Source organism: Carassius auratus, unplaced genomic scaffold, assembly GCF_003368295.1.
Source record: "Carassius auratus strain Wakin unplaced genomic scaffold, ASM336829v1 scaf_tig00214480, whole genome shotgun sequence".
Classification (NCBI taxonomy): Eukaryota; Metazoa; Chordata; class Actinopteri; order Cypriniformes; family Cyprinidae; genus Carassius; species Carassius auratus.
Window position 1 is genome coordinate 239,293 of NW_020527673.1, and position 17,296 is coordinate 256,588.

Below are 17,296 nucleotides of genomic sequence, written 5' to 3' on the forward strand. Positions count from 1 at the left end.
AAATAAACAAAGATAGTCATCTGGAAAGATAGTTAGAAAGACAGAGAGTTAGTCAGAATAGTGTTTTGTGTTTCCCGGCAGAGGTGGTGGAACTGAAGACTGGAGACTCGCAAAATTAAAGTAAAATGGTTTCTTTGAGACTGATATTGGCCAAGGTTGCCAAGAACACATAGTGTGTCTCATATGAGTGATAAAAAGGCCTGGAAGTGTTTTGTGTGAGCATGGAAACCAAGGCCAATGACAAAACAAATACATGTTAGTTTGGGTGGGATGTGGGCCCTATGAAAGCTGCTTTGAAGATCATTTTGTTTGCCCTTGTGGCCACAGTATGTACAAAAGATTGTCTATAGGAGCTTCTTATTTTACCTTTGACTTCAAAAATATCAGAAAGTTTATATTTAGTATGTATGTTTTAGGTTGCATAAAAGAAAAATCTCTAAAAGACCTGTGCAAATAATAAGAGTGTTAATAAAAAAATATTTCGGATAAATTTAGTTGATGTAAATTGCTAAAAATTTGTATAACTTGTGCTGAAATCAATCCTGCTATCTAAAGACAAACCAAAATGTATTTGCTACTCAATCAATTTTACTCAACCTTTTCTTACAGAATTATGTACCGAGCCGACAGGACATCCTGTTGGCCAGGAAGGCCACCAAGGGAATTGTGGAGCATGATTTTGTCATTAAGAAGATCCCTTTTAAGATGGTAGATGTGGGCGGCCAGCGCTCTCAGAGACAGAAATGGTTTCAGTGCTTTGACGGCATCACCTCCATCCTCTTCATGGTGTCCTCCAGCGAGTACGACCAGGTGCTGATGGAAGACCGCCACACCAACCGTTTGGTGGAGTCCATGAACATCTTTGAGACCATAGTCAACAACAAGCTCTTTTCCAATGTGTCCATAATCCTCTTCCTCAACAAGATGGACCTTCTGGTGGAGAAGGTACGCCAAGTCAACATTAGCAAATACTTTTCCGACTTCAGAGGAGACCCTCACCGACTGGAGGACGTGCAGGCCTATCTTGTGCAAAGCTTCAACCGCAAACGTCGCAACCGCAGCAAGCCACTTTTCCACCACTTCACCACTGCCATTGACACTGAGAACATTCGCTTCGTCTTTCATGCCGTCAAAGACACAATTCTTCAGGAGAACCTTAAAGACATAATGTTGCAGTGACTTTACAGTAATTTTTTTTAATCAGTTTTGCCGTTGTTTGAGTCTGTTTCCCATCCAATTGCAGGGGGAAAAAATGCCTTCTGGGTTTCATTTGAACCTATTTTGCCTTGACAACTGTGCAGGAGAAACATCATGTGTCAGTTAATCATGTACTCCAATATCCAGTCCTTTATATTTGAGACATGGTGTATAAAAATGACATGAATCTCTGTGTCCTCATTCATTTTAATGTGTTTTAAAACACCGTGGATGGTAGAAAAGTCAAGGAAATTTAAGGGTATTACAGTTTGTCACAAAGAAAATAAAGCAGACTGATAATTAATCACCACAGAGAATTTTCACCTCTTTTCTCAAGGATATCTCAATGCACAATAACGTTACACTGGCTCATTTCCCAAATAACATCCTAAATATCAATAGCAAACCTGCACTGAACAAAGTAATTAACAAGTAGTTAATTTCATGTCACTAAACAGGTTTATTTTTATTTAATCTAACATTTAAATCACATTTTGCTTCTTCTATACTTGTGAGTTTATAGATGACATGCAAAATTCTCATTAACAACTTAGCAGGGTTTGTGAATAGCAGCTTTTGTACGTTACCTGTCTTTTCTGCTTTTTATGTGTTTCTTCATGTTAAGCTACAAGCTTTGAAGTATAGAGTAGGGTCAAATCACTGGTAATGCCTAACACCACTAACTTAAATAATGCATTAATGGTATTCTTTAAATGTCATTGTACAGCAAATGTACCTTATGAGTATTCATATGATGTAAATCCTCTCGAAATGTATGTAACCTGTGTAGTTTATGACTTTACAAGGAGATTCCAGAGGGAATCAACCCGATGCTGTTTGGGGACTGAGTTTTATTCTCTGGATCTTGATGAATGTGAACAGCTCGGGGGCTTTTGGTTTTAGGTAATAGTTGTTGGAGGTGGCACAGTTTGGTCCATTTTCCAGAGATCTGGTTTTGTCATCAGTAACTGACTCCCATTCTCCTCTGAGGACCAGCTGTTTCAATAACAGTGCAGGTGTCCACTTGTTTTGTGTGAAGGGAAAACTTAAGATAAGCTATCAAATAGTTTTCAAGTTTTAACAAGAGCATCAAGCCCTTTTCTTGCATTCTTTCTTGTTTGTGGACTACAATGGAAACTGTGACACATTTCTTGCAAAACAGCATTAACAATGTCTCTCTGCGCCCTAAATGTATTTAAATTCTGTCCTTCCTCATAATCACTGCAGTGCCATGTTGGCTTACTGAAATTTGGCAGGAATTGAGATATTAGACACACCCTAAACCTTTGTCCATGACAGCTCTTCCTAGTGGGAGCAAAACACATGCATTTTCTGGCAGAACTCTGGCTCCTCTTGTGCACATAAAGAAACCGATTCTTTAAATTAAGGCTGTGTTTGTCCTTGTTTCCTCTTTTAAGACCATAAATCCATTGGGAGAGTTTGAAAGTTAAACAGCGGAAAAGAAACACAGACACAGTATGAAGGCTGTTATAACCCCCAATCAAGATAAGCAAATGGCATGTAATTAATCTGATATAAATTAAATTTGGAAAATGATAATCAAAGAAACTATTTCTAAATTATTACTTTGTAATTTACGTTACAATTGCTGCCCTGGTGTTTTGTCCCTTCCAGGATCTCATGAGTGTGACTATTAACAGAATGTCTACTTCAACACTCTTTCAGTGTTTTACTGTACTTTTTTTCAACTTTTGCTTCCCTAAAGTTGTATGTGTCCAGTGATTGTAAAAAGTGTGAAATTCCAGACTTCATTATGTGTGTTTTGTATATATGACCTGTATAAATGCAATAAAATGTTGAGTTATACTTTTGGGCTTGTTCCTACACAACTGCATTTCGCAACTGAATATGCACTTTAAAAGTTTAATATACAGTAAAAAAAAAAAAAAAAAAAAAAAAAAGAAGAGAAAAAGAAGAAAAAGATATATTAATATACCATTAAAAATCTGCGTTTAACATTTAAAATCACCATGATAATGCAGACTGTACAATAAAAATCCGCAAGATGAATCAGAGATAATTGTAAGTAACCAATACTCGTATGACGCACAGGATTGTTGACACAAAGGCCAAAGACCAACACAGATGGTGTGAAAAATAACACAATAAACATTTACTAAACAACAGAAAAGTGTCACACAGATATACATGACTGATAAAAAAAAAAAAAAAACAGGAAGATGAATGTCTGGGAATGTCCTTTTACGGCAACAATAAAATAATTTATTAAACAAAACTAAATAAAAAAGGTTTTAAAATCAATCATAGGCAATGTCACAGATGAATTTACTTCAGTTTTATTGAACAATCAGCCTTTGACACATTATGACCAGAGCTACATTTCAGTTTTTACATTTTATCTGTGGTGAGAAAGGATATGACTCATTTTTTGGTCAAATCCCAACTAGGCCAAAAGCCTTTGTATATTACATATAAATGTCAGATAGTTTATCTGACATTAATGCTGTTTCTGTATCTTATTACTGTTAGCTTTCTGGTGTCTTAATTGTGTCAAATTTAAATCTGCTGTTTTCCCACATATGAAAAACCGAACGGTCTCCACACTGCATTTCCTGCACATGGCTTCGGGAGCAAGTTCAAACAAAGACAAATAAACAGAGGTTATGCAAGAGTTAAGTGGCAGAGGAAGTGTTACCCCCAACTGGGGCCTGTGCTCAGCAAGTACCATTTTAACTTCAAGCTTAGATGCATCTTTTTCTAAACGCCACCCGTCTTTGTAACCAGCTATTTTAGGCTTTATTGTCATATAAGAGTTGCTGAGAACATTTTCTTTCCTGTGGGGGAGCTAATGTATGACTATGAACAAAGAGGTCCTATTATGGTAAGACACATCTAAATAAATATTCCCCATGTAACCCTTGTAAATCCTCTGCTCAATGAAGAAGAAGATAATGTCTAAGCACACAAAGTGCCTTTTCTGGGCCGACCATGGCTTATTTGCGTGAGGTAAAACTCATGACTCCTGTTATACTTACATTTCCTCCAGGCTGCCTTTCATTGCACTTCAAAATTGAATGCTGATTTTTATTATTAAATAAGGGCAGCAGTCATTGCCAGACTGTTTAACAATGTCTCAGTCTGCCCTTTCTTTTAATCTGGCTGCTAGGCCTGTGTTGGTTTTTCAAATACACATCAAACAGTGATTTTTCCAGTATTAAGGAGTGAAAGAAAATGTCAACTTTGACATTCGCTGGAAGAGATGTGACTATGGGAACTTTACTGTTAGTAATCTAATCGCAGCCGCAAAAACATAGCTAGAAGGACACCAATCATTGTGCAGATGGCCAGAGTCTGTCCAGACAGAACAAATCATCTGACTCTTGCATGACTGGGAAATCTCTCACAAACGGAACGGAAGACAGACGAAGATAAACGTTGAACTCCTTGCGACAAGAGAAGAGCGCCCCCTATCGGATACGTGTAAAGAAGTCTTTACCTATTTAAAAGACAACAAAGAACATGGAATTATTAAACACTGCTAGAGAAAAAAGAAACAATAAATTAAAATACTATAAAAATAAAAATAAATCTATAAAGATTATAAAGAAAATTATGTCCAATATCAAGTTGATTGTTTTTGCTTGCAGAAGAATAATTTTATGGTTTATGGTTTATGTATAAATAAATGAATACTTTCATTAAGCAGCTATGCATTACATTAATTATTATTAAGGCCTTTTTAGGAGGAGGTTATACTAGTGTAACTTTAAAAAGCCTATACCTATATGGAACAGCAGTTCGTTTCATATAGATGTGAATATATAATTCATTCGATGTTGAACTGTGGTTTAGGTCCACAGTTCATTTATAAAAAGAGTACAGTCATTTCTGTTATACACCACTGTGCTTATTCAGTGCATAACAGTCTCCTATTGTGTTTAATAGTTTCCCTGTGTTTCTGTACTGCCACAGGTCATTGTCAATCAGTGTAATCAGCTGGAAAACATCCAGACAAAACAGCTTCTTATAGGTTTTAGTAATGAACTAAATCATTTGCTAGACATAAACTGTTTATTGCAGTCATGCCCTGAGGATGTATTTGAAAAATTACTCTCTTGTAATTTTCCCAGCCGCCCCGAAGATTAAAGGATCTCATTTCCAGATCATTACCGGGCTTCACCCTACCGGTGAATTTAAATGTTATGTCACTGGAAAAAAACCACACATGTGTATATTACACTCATTTACAATCAAAGATCAGTGGGTATGGGTACAATTGTACAGCTACCCAAAATGGGGTACAATGGTATAAAAGGAGATGACTGGGGTACACAAACAAGCCTCTGAGATTTAGCCAAATTAATACATTCATCACACTCTAAAATAACATTCAAACCAAGTCTATCAGTCACTTCCAAAAATGTGACCCTGGACCAAAAAATCAGTTATAAGTAGAACAAATATATTTGTAGCAATAGCCAAATATACATTGCATGGGTCAAAATGGAAATCCAATGCAAAAAATGTTTTGTTTTATGCCAAAAATCATTCAGATATTAAGTAAGGATCATGTTCCGTAAAGATATCTTGTCAATTTCCTGACCTGTAAATATTATCAAAACTTATCTACCTACAGCTTTTGCATACTACAGTAATGGCCAAAAGTTTTGCCAGTAACATAAATTGTATGTTTTACAAAGTTTACTGTTTCAGTATTTGCAGATTATTTTTTTCAACATGTTCCTATATGGTATACTAAAAACAAAGATAAGCAAAAGATAAGTTTTTAAAGGCTTTTATTGACGAGAAAAATAAACAAATGATGAGTCAATATCTATAGTGTTGAATGTTGTTCTTCATCTGTAATTCGTAATGGGCATGCTGGATAGCTTCTGGGCCAAATCCTGACTGATGGAGATCCATTCTTACCATATTATTTCTCAGAGATGATCATAATTTGTCTGTTTCAGCTGTCCACTTGCCTTTTGAGGACTGACCACTGGTTCTCTATGGGATTGAGATCTGGGGAGTTGCCTGGCCACGGATCCAAAATTTCAATGTAATGATCATCTAGCAACTTTTTTATCACTCTTGCTTTGTTACATGGTGCTCCATCATAATGGAAAATGCACAGATTGTCATCAATTTGCTCATGAATCCTCATGAATCATTGGAAGTTGCTCTTGCAGGATGTTTTTATACCATTTTTTATTCATGGAAGTGTTTTTGGGCAGAATTATGAGAGAGCCCACTCCCTTGGTTGAAAAGCAACCCCACTCATGGATGGTCTCAGGATGCTACACTGTTGGCACAACACCGAATGCATTCACCTTTTCTTCACCAAACAATCGATTTTCCAGATGTCCCAATAGTCAGAAGGAAGCTTCATCAGAGAAAATAACTTGTACTTCCTGCAGAATTTTAGTCTGTTCTTGACTCTTTCCTTGGAGAGAAGTGGCTTCTTTGCTGCTCTTCTTGACACCAGGCCATTGTCCAAAAGTCTTGGCCTCACTGTGTGTGCAGATGCTCTCAAACCAACCTGCTGCTGTTCCTGAGCAAGCTCTGCACTGCTGGAGATATGATTCTGTAGCTGACTCCTCAGAAGGAGACCGTCCTCCTGGCACTTGCTGGACACTCTGGGACACCCTAAAGACTTCTTCACTGCAGTCGAACCTCTCTACTTGAAGTTCTTGATGACGTGGTAATGCAATGATTGCTGCACATTTTCTATGGAGGTAACCATTGCTAGCAAGAGAACACAGGGACCGGAAGCGCTTCTTCCCTTCTTTAATATAAATCAGTCTGCTCTTAATTTTTAATTAGAATGATAGTGTTTTTACCAGTGCTGCTGATATGATTAGTTAATTAATGTTAGCAGGTCTTTTTGTGTGTGTGTGTGTGTGTGAAAAGTTCATTTTTTGGCCAATGAAGCTTTTAGCAATTATTTAAAATGCACCTGATCACTCTACATAATAATCTAGAAAACAGTGTGTATGGTCGCCGCGACATCTTAAGTAGCACACTTTGCAAAACATAATTTGTCACTGCCAAAACTTTTGGCAACGACTGTACAGTATAGTACTTAAGATGAACGCATTCGGGCTAGAGGAACTTGTCACATCATGAACAGGAAGGACGGGGAGATAAGCAAAGGGAAAGACCAAATCGATAGTAAAGGGGTCAAACATTCTATATTTTACAGTAAAATGACACATTTAACGCACTCGACCCACATGAATACAATTATAAAGACATATAATGTTATTTTAAATCAAACCCCCATCTTGCTCTTAATTTTGTGTTGTACATGACTGCTCAAACGCTCAGTAGGAGCCCTCACCCGCCCTCCGCACACATGGTACGGTCCTTCTCTCGCTCGCAGTGGTTGGCGCCGGCTGCTGTGCACATGGCCGAGTGAGTAAAATCTCTGGATTAATGCAGTGAAATTCACCACCACCTATTCACAAGCCCAGACTGACAAGAATCGATCTCTAAATGCGAGATACGGAGAATATGGAGGCCGAAATGGAGTACGACGACGGAGAAGAGCCTTCGTTCAGTGATCCGGAGGATTTCGTGGATGACATCAGTGATCAGGGTAAGAGAGGCCTGCGCTTTAGCCCGCCAGCTAACGAGATACGATTCACACGCTAAACCCTAAAACGCAACACGTCAGCCCGAGACTAACAACAACATCCTTCGGATTTATTGTTTAGTACCATATGTTAGTGCTTCACTGCATTGTCGTAGATTAAACGCAGTTTCTCTTAGTTAACGCATCCGTTTTTCAGTTGAGCATGTGCGCTAGCGGGACAAAAGCAGCTTTAAGGGAAATAGATGCGCGTCACAGCAGCGCCCTCACATTGCGTCAGCAGCTGCTGTGCTCTTGAATTCGCAAAGCTAAGTGTATTACTGTAATATCTGGAAAACCATAGCATGTTTAAGATGCTGATGTGGCTTTGTTGGATGTTTTTCTCCGTCCGCAGAGCTGCTGGGGGATGTTCTCCGGGAGAGACCTCTGGAGGCTGACGGCATCGACTCGGTCGTGGTGGTGGATAACGTGCCTCAGGTCGGACCAGAACGACTGGAGAAACTCAAGAACGTCATCCAGAAGATCTTCTCAAAGTTTGGCAAAATCACCAATGAATTCTATCCAGACGCAGATGGAAAGACCAAGGGGTAAACAATGGTTTGCTTGCTGTGGGAAGTAGGGATGCATCATCGTTCTCAATTTGCCAATCATTTATATATATATATATATATATATATGTATGTGAGTGTGTGTGTGTGTGTGTGTGTTATAAATGATATATGACCCTGGACCACAAAACCAGTCATACGGGTACATTTCTCAAAATTGAGGTTTCTATATCTGAAAGCTGAATAAATAAGCTTTCCGTTGATGTATGACTTGTTAGGATTGGACAATATTTGGCCAAGATACAGATATTTGGAAATTAGGAATCTGAGAGCACACACACACACACACACACACACACAAAAATAGAGAGAAAATAAACTTTAAAGATGTCTAAATGAATTATTTAGCAGTGCATATTACTAATAAAACAAAAATCAGTTTTTATATATGTACGGTGGTAAATTTACAAAATATCTTCATGAAACATGGTCTTTACTTAATATCCTAATGATTTTTGGCATAAAAGAAAAATACATAATTTTTACCCATACAGTGTATTTTTGGCTATTGCTACAAATATCCCCGTGCTACGTTATGACTGGCTTTGTGCTCCAGGGTCACATACGTATGGCGTAACATTTAAAGGGATATGAATATTAGAAACTGATGCTTGGATAATAGTGCTTTGTAACCTATTATATAAGTTAATACTGATTAACATGAACATGATAGCATTGTTGTTCTTTGAGTTATAGTTAATGTGCTTCATTTTCCCAGGTACATTTTCTTGGAGTATTCTACACCAAGTCATGCTCATGAAGCTGTGAAAAACGCTGATGGCTACAAGCTGGACAAGCAGCATACTTTCCGTGTCAATCTGTTCACAGACTTTGACAAGTATGTTGTCCTTAACTGTTATTGCGACAGCTTTTGCATTTGAATTCATCTAAAACAATGGTCGTCCGATATGCATTTGTTGATTGCTGATGTGAACATTTTAGAAAGCAAAGGCTGCTGATTTAGCTGATATCAATACTATTAAACTGCAATTAAATGTATTTACTTTTTTCTGATGCTTATTGGCCAAAGAAAAGAAAAATTAATCCGGTGCGATGAATAACAAAATGCTAAATATCGAATGATGTATTATTCTTTGGCTCTAAAAAAAACTTCTCATCTCTGTAGGTACATGTCCATCTGTGATGAGTGGGAAACTCCTGAGAAGCAGCCCTTTAAAGATTTTGTGAGTAGTTATTCTTCAGAACTGTTCTGATTGTTTGTAATAATCCAACCCTGCAGTACAGTTACACACTTTTCAGTTTGTTTGTTAATTTGACATCTGGTCGTTTGGTTTCAGGGGAATCTGCGTCACTGGATGGAGGATACTGACTGTCGTGATCAGTACAGTGTAATCTATGACTCTGGTGAAAGAACAGGCATTTTTGCTAATGATGTCAAGGAGCCTATTGAAGTAGAGGAGAGAGCAGTGAGTTCACCCGTTCATCTTTAGAATATGATAACCAGGTGGCCTTGCTTACTGTATTCAGTATCTTTTTGTTACGTTTTGCTTGTAGCGCTGGACCGAAACATATGTGCGCTGGTCTCCAAAAGGCACCTATCTGGCCACATTTCATCAGAGAGGCATTGCTCTCTGGGGCGGTGAGAAGTTCAAGCAGATCCAGAGGTTCAGTCATCAGGGGGTTCAGCTCATTGATTTCTCACCCTGTGAGAGGTATGTCTGTAGAAATGGGTTCGTATTTGTAGTTGACTGACATTAGGGCTGTGTATTGCCAAGAATCTGGCGATACGTATCTCGATACAGAGGTTCTGATACGATATGTTGCGATACTGTCAGCAAGGTGATAAATTGGGATATTTCTCATTTTAGGAATAGGATACATTTTTAGGAAAGCTGTCATTAAGAACACAATTCAGTTCAATATCGTGCTTTTTACAATACAAATCGTTGCAAAGCAACTTTACAGAAAATTAAGTTTCTACAATATTTAGTGGAAGCTTATCAGTGGTGACTGTCAGTTTATGTACATATAGCAGAAATGTACAGAAAAATCAGTTAAAAGACGTAATCAAACAGACGATGAACACTATTAACAGCAATTGTTATATGATGCAATCACACTTATAGCAACATTTGGTAGTTCTGCATGTTTTAAGAACACACCACCATATGCAAACCTTAGCAATAATATATATACACACACACACACACACACCGTATTTTCCGGACTATAAGTCGCATCAGTCCAAAAATACGTCATGATGAGGAAAAAAACATATATAAGTCGCACTGGACTATAAATCGCATTTATTTAGAACCAAGAACCAAAAGAAAACATTACCATCTACAGCTGCCAGAGGGCGCTCTATGTTTTCAGTGTAGGCTACAGGAGCACTGAGCAGCATAGAGCGCCTTCTCGTGGCTGTAGACGCAACTGTTTTGTCTTGGTTCATTTCTCTTAGGTTATGTCAAATTAATTTTATAAATAAGTCACACCTGACTATAAGTCGCAGAACCAACCAAACTAAAAAAAAAAAAAAAATGTGACTTATAGTCCGGAAAATACGGTATATATATATATATATAATACTGTTACTCTCAATCTTGTTCAGGGATGAAGACTGCCATCTAGTGGTCAGGAACGAAAAAACTGCCATGAATCTTTTTTTATGTTGATATTCCATTTTTGAGAATCTATACAGTTCCCCCTCCCCCCATTTTAATTTTTTTTCCTAAACAATCAAACACACACACACACACATATATATATATATATATATATATATATATATATATATATATATATAAGGGCTGTGAATCTTTAGGAAGGCAGCGATTCAATTCACTATTCATAGGTTTTCGATTTGATTCAAGGACGATTTTTTTGCTATGTAGCCAATATATTATCATAATTATTATTTTTGTTTTATTTTTTTACAATGAATTCGATAATAATCATTTGTAATCGATAATTTTTTCCTAAAGGCAATTTTATAATTGTTTTATATAGGCTACTACATTTAATTAGCTAATATTTTAATTTTCTGTTGCAGCCAAACTAGGAAAAAAAAGTGCGACTTATAGTCCGGAAAATACGGCATATATTTTGAAAGCATGGAATCTCTATAGAAATCACGATTCATTAGATTCTTAACGTTTTAAATCAAATACTGTCCGAGATCGGCGATTTATCATTTTTACATTTCATTTTATTTAGTTTTAGTACATCAACGTTAAAGAGATGTTGCCTTGGCAGTGAGCTGAAAAAGTTTTTATATATAAGTGATATATATATATATGGATATTATTTTAATTTTTGATTGTTTTAGTTAATAACTCTGGTTGTTAGTCGATCATTTACTATTGCATGGTACAGTTAGATGATTTTTTTTTTTTTCATGCTGTAACATTTTTTTATGTACTTGGTTTTTGCAGATATGTTGTCACATTCAGCCCTCTTATGGACACTAAAGATGACCCACAGGCCATCATCATCTGGGATGTTCTCACAGGACAGAAGAAACGAGGCTTCCACTGTGAAAGCTCTGCCCACTGGCCAATTTTCAAGTAAGTGTTGATCCGACTTTCATGGCATGTTTTACCACTCCGTTATAGTCAAACTATAATATATAACATAATATATTCAATGTAAACTTGTTCTGTTCAGGTGGAGTCCAGATGGGAAGTTCTTTGCTCGAATGACGCAGGACACACTGAGCATCTATGAGACACCGGTAAGTGTCCTGTGTCAGAGATACAAGGTTTGAGAATCCTCAAGAGTTCAGTCGTCTAACAAATCAAAATGTATTCTTTTCTAGTCAATGGGTCTTTTGGACAAGAAGAGTTTGAAGATTAATGGAATTAAGTGAGTAAAATAAAACGATTCAAAATGCATAAATACACTACTTTTCAAAATCTTGGGATGTTTTAAAAGAAGTCTCTTACGCTTGCCAAGGCTGCATTAATTTGGTCATAAACCGAAAAAAAATAAAAAATAACTGGAATATTGTGAAACTATTATTAGAATTAGAACTGTTTTTTATTCTAATGTATTTTGAAATGTCATGTATTCCTGTGATGCAAAGCTGCATTTTTAGCATCATTACTTAGTCTTCAGTAGGGATGTGCCTGATAAGTGAATCCATATTCACAAAGGCATGGAAAACTAATAATGCTTTGTACAGAGCCACTAAAGGGACATGGTTAGCCGCTTGCTAGTGGTTGCTTTTTACATAACAGTACATAAATTTTCACTTAACCACATTAACAGAGAGAGGTAAGGAGAGATGATTGATGGGACGATGGCGAATGATTTGCACATCCTGAGCACCACTGACAAACATCTAATCTTGTGAAATGTGTGGAAAGTAGTGCCGCTCCGTAGTAGATTAGGCTACGTGTGAACACAAATCTTGAAAGTGAAAGTAAAAAGCAAACGCGCATTCATAAGTGATGTCAATGTCCTGCATATTAATAATGGCTTTATATACAGGATAATTACCCGACAACTACATAATTGTGAAAGAAAGAACTGAAATATATTTTTCTCGTATGTCTTGTATTTATTCCCTTTAGGGGTTCCTTAGTACACATCATTACCGTTGATAAAAAAACTATACAGTCACTTTTGACTAATTTAATGAATCCTTGCTAAATAAATGTATTGATTTATTTTGTTTTTAAAGTACTAATTCAAATTATTCTTTTAAGAATAATTATTATTTTAAGTTCTGTTCTAATGTAGAATGAATGTTTATGTCCACAGGGATTTCTCCTGGTCACCTGGTGATAATATCATTGCATTCTGGGTCCCTGAGGATAAGGACATCCCAGCAAGAGTAACACTCATGCAGCTTCCGTCCAGGAACGAGATCAGAGTCCGCAACCTGTTTAATGTTGTGGACTGCAAACTTCACTGGCAGAAAAACGGAGACTATCTCTGTGTGAAGGTGGACAGGACTCCCAAAGGAACACAGGTATAACAGCTATTTTGAAATCGTGCTGTGATGCTGAATCTTAATGTTTTCCTTTTCACGGATTTGCTCGATTTCTTTTTACCTTAGGGTGTTGTCACCAACTTTGAGATCTTCAGAATGAGAGAGAAGCAGGTGCCTGTGGATGTGGTGGAGATGAAAGGTTAATAGAGATGGAGCTTGAGACGTTATATAGCTATTTCTTGTTTCTTACTATCTTTAATATCTTCTGATATCTCTGCCTGTCTTACAGAGAGCATCATTGCCTTTGCTTGGGAACCAAATGGCAGCAAATTTGCTGTGCTCCATGGTGAATCTCCCAGAATCAATGTGTCGTTCTACCATGTGAAGAACAATGGCAAAATTGACTTAATAAGTGAGTGTTCACATTGTGAATGTATTACTCTTGATTTATTTTATTTTTTTATATGCATGTACATGATCTAAAATTAACAAAAAATGTGTTTCAGAAATGTTTGACAAGCAACAGGCAAACAGCATCTTCTGGAGTCCACAGGGGCAGTTTTTGGTGTTGGCTGGGTTGAGGAGGTCTGTACTCATTTAATGTATTGAGATTGTTTGTACTTTGTTTTAGAGTGGTTCATTTAAATCATTTTCCCTGCTTCGTCCTGTAGCATGAATGGAGCTCTTGCTTTTGTGGACACGTCAGACTGCACCATGATGAACATCGCTGAGCATTACATGGCCTCAGACGTAGAATGGGACCCCACTGGACGATATGTTGTGACATCTGTCTCCTGGTGGAGCCACAAGGTGATTTATCCGATTCAATTGCAAATATTATAATCATTCATTTACACTAGCGTTCAAAGGTTTGAGGTCAGTAAGAATCTTTTATGAAAAATAAATAAATACATTGATCAATTAATACTTTTTCACAAAATAAGAATCAAGATTTTTCAGATGTTTCAGTTTTAATGTAAAAAAAAAAAAAGTAATCATTAATTAAACATGCAATCTGTAAGGAGTTGAAATGTGCTAAAACCATTAATTTAATGTGAAAAACATTTACATAAACAAGTTTATAAGTAATGATAAAAAAAAATAAAAATCCATCCCAGTCTAATGTGGTTAAATAGTAAAACACTCAGATGTAGCAGAAAACATTGTCACATTCTGTTGAACCTGGATTTTAAAGTAAGCTTTTTTAGAATTCATTAATTTAAAAAATCAGCTCAAAATTGAACTAATAGTTGTAAACTGGCAAAATATTACAAGTCGACTACACCTTACGAATAGTTAGAAAAACACAAATGCAATGAAATCCTTTTTTTTTTTTTTTTTTTTTATGTGTGGCGCAATGGCAAAATAGACACTATTTTTAGAATTAGCACCCCAAAATGAATAAGAAATAAGATTGGATTTCAGTGAGGAAATATGCAGGGAGGTTTTTATCATTATTCTTTTATGTGGATTGAAAATGCATATCAGATTCTTTTTTATAAACTGATTTATTTTTAATTTAATTTTACATTTTTTTTAGGTGGACAACGCCTTTTGGCTGTGGACATTCCAGGGTCGACTGCTGCAGAAGAACAACAAAGAGCGTTTCTGCCAGCTGCTGTGGAGGCCCCGTCCTCCCTCTCTCCTGACCGAAGAGCAAATTAAGGTGAGAAGGGGTCAGAAGCAGGGTCTCTCTCATTTCTGTCATGCAGAGTCAACTCTAATCCCACTTTACATTTTGAAATCCACAGCTCATTAAGAAGGACCTGAAGAAGTACTCCAAGATCTTCGAGCAGAAAGATCGTCTCAGTCAGTCCAAGGCATCAAAGGTGTGAAATTGATCTGTTGTTGTTGTTGTTGTTTTTTCCTAGGATGCAAACAGTATTCATATGTGGATCAAATGGTCAGTACTCAAATTCAAATGTGTGCCTTGTGCTTCACAGGAACTGGTGGACAAGAGACGTACCATGATGGAGGACTATCGCAAGTACCGCGAGAGAGCCATAGACATGTACAACGAGCAGAGACCTCTCCGCCTTGAACTCAGAGGAGGTGAGCAATGCAGAGAGGGCAGCTCTGTTTAACATGGAGTTTTACTGACCATCAGTGACATCTCTTTGGCTGATAAGCAAGCAGAGTTTCAATGCCTTTCTCTAGAAAGCACCTGTTGCATTTGATCCATCCACAATTTTTTTTTAAACAACTGCAATGTTTAATCTTTAAGTTATGCAATCACATTGCCAGTCAAACAAAGAACTTTTAAAGTCCAAATACTGAATACTATAAATAACTGGAGGGCTTTAGCAAAACGTCTAAGGGGTCCTTGATGTTTTCTATATCTGTAAATTATTAGTCTTAGGCCAATGTTAAAAATATTTTGTAAAGTGGAAATTGTGACTTTAAAAATTATATATTTTAATCAATAATTGTATATTATATATTCTCTATACTGCAGATGTTTTTTTTTTTTTTTTATGTAAAATTCAGTTGGAGCAGTTTTGAAATGTACATTCAACATTTTTAAAATGTTACACTTGTGGCAACATTTTAATTTTAAACTAAATAGAAATAGAACAGCCAGATAATTTTTTTTTTTTTGACGTGATAAATTTGTATTTTTGTATCAAAAAGTTTTTGTTAATTTTTATCACCTCAACAAAAATGTGAAACTAGACAACCAGAACTTTACCTTCCCATCAGCAGTGTCTGAATATAAATGTGGCATTTCAGTATGACACATAGTGTATTTAGTTTGTGGTATAATAAACACAAAATTAGCACAATTGAATAAATCAAAACGAGTACATTTTTCACAAAAATGTAATAATGGTGACAGCCCTAAATTAGAAGTTCAGTTTGTGACAATTTTAATAATTGCTGAATTTTCTGACCTTTTCTAGGTGTGGACACTGATGAGCTGGACAGCAATATCGATGACTGGGAGGAAGAGACCATTGAGTTTTTCATCAATGAAGAAATTATTCCCATCGGAGATCTGTAATTCCAACAGCAGGTACTGTGTGTGCAACAATATGACTCTGACATGCTATTTGAAATACCCTGGCACAGTCATAATTATTTCTTTCATTATTTTCAGTATCCGTTTTTTAGTGTGGTCTAACATTGGAGAAGAATTGAGGGATCCCCTATCAGAGTTTTCCTTGTTATCATCAGTCCAAGTGCCTTTTAATACTGGTCACTGCAGAAGGAGAATTTTGTGCCACTGTTGACTGCTGCTTTTTAACAAAATCCTCCAGGTCCGGGAGAAGCTGCCCTGCCAACGTCATTCAGTCCTGCTCTTGGTGGATCTGATCATAACGCATTCCTGTTCTTGCATTTGGTTGATTTACCTCATCATAAGGGTGTTACCATGGCACAATATGCCAAAAATAGTTTTTACATAGTCTCCCAGAAGAACAACATTTTGTTTCCTAAGATTTTCCAAAAGGCGAACTTGTACTCTAGTGTGCGGAAATGGCACTACAGTGGTCTGTATCCTCCTCCATTCAGATTACCTGATATTAAATGCACAAGGAAATAAAGTTGAACTGAAATTCAAGCGTTTGTTGGTTTTCTCTCTTGTTGAACTTGAAACAAAAAACATAATGCATATAGTTGCAAAACTTCTGTGATGTGCTTTGTCCGAGTGCTGTCTAGTGCTAACTTTGGCTGACAAAGATCAGTGTATTTTGGACTGGAATAATATGTAAGTTTTGTACAGTAAAAATATCAAAGTAAAGTTTTGTACTTGTTAATGGATTCCTTATTGATCATTAACATATCAGTTACATTTAAATATATTTAGCATTTTATTCTTCCGAGCAAGTTTTTTTAAAATAATATTGTATTTATAATATAAGTGCATTTAATCCCCATCTAATTGAAGGGCATAATAGAACAATTTCTGAGTGAAGAAATCTGATTGCAATGTTTTCATATATTTATGTGTAAAGTTACACGCCTACCCTGCTTTTAGTCCCCCAACTTACTTTTTTAAAGACTTTACTTTCCATGGCTTTC

At 36.5% G+C, this 17,296-nt stretch overlaps 2 protein-coding genes across 5 annotated transcripts in view; both read left to right on the top strand.

The window, feature by feature from the left end:
• The window catches only part of LOC113092116 (guanine nucleotide-binding protein subunit alpha-12-like), a 29,955-nt gene extending 26,931 nt beyond the window's left edge, over positions 1-3,024 (top strand). For all 4 annotated transcript variants that reach the window (XM_026257712.1, XM_026257713.1, XM_026257715.1 and 1 more), the window contains one exon: positions 610-3,024. In XM_026257712.1, the coding sequence (XP_026113497.1) occupies positions 610-1,179 (570 nt within the window). In that variant the 3' untranslated portion in view covers positions 1,180-3,024. The remainder of the gene's footprint in view (positions 1-609) is intronic.
• A 4,494-nt stretch (positions 3,025-7,518) lies between these two features.
• On the top strand, positions 7,519-16,835 carry eif3ba (eukaryotic translation initiation factor 3, subunit Ba). The gene is made up of 19 exons (XM_026257760.1): positions 7,519-7,777; positions 8,166-8,358; positions 9,098-9,217; positions 9,506-9,563; positions 9,678-9,806; positions 9,895-10,052; positions 11,775-11,906; positions 12,007-12,073; positions 12,158-12,204; positions 13,105-13,315; positions 13,403-13,475; positions 13,566-13,688; positions 13,783-13,861; positions 13,948-14,086; positions 14,817-14,942; positions 15,028-15,105; positions 15,220-15,328; positions 16,177-16,289; positions 16,374-16,835. The coding sequence occupies exons 1-18, from the start codon at positions 7,675-7,677 to the stop codon at positions 16,275-16,277; spliced, it is 2,046 nt and encodes a 681-aa protein (XP_026113545.1). The 5' UTR covers positions 7,519-7,674; the 3' UTR covers positions 16,278-16,289; positions 16,374-16,835.
• The last annotated feature ends 461 nt before the right edge of the window (positions 16,836-17,296 follow it).

What these genes read in the sequence shown, in the direction of transcription:
- eif3ba (XM_026257760.1), top strand. Translation starts at nt 7,675, where the DNA reads ATGCGAGATACGGAGAATATGGAGGCCGAAATGGAGTACGACGACGGA. An exon ending in AGCAGCCCTTTAAAGATTTT is followed by an intron (nt 9,564 to 9,677) that starts GTGAGTAGTTAT and finishes GTTTGGTTTCAG; the next exon opens with GGGAATCTGCGTCACTGGAT. An exon ending in CCGCCTTGAACTCAGAGGAG is followed by an intron (nt 15,329 to 16,176) that starts GTGAGCAATGCA and finishes GACCTTTTCTAG; the next exon opens with GTGTGGACACTGATGAGCTG.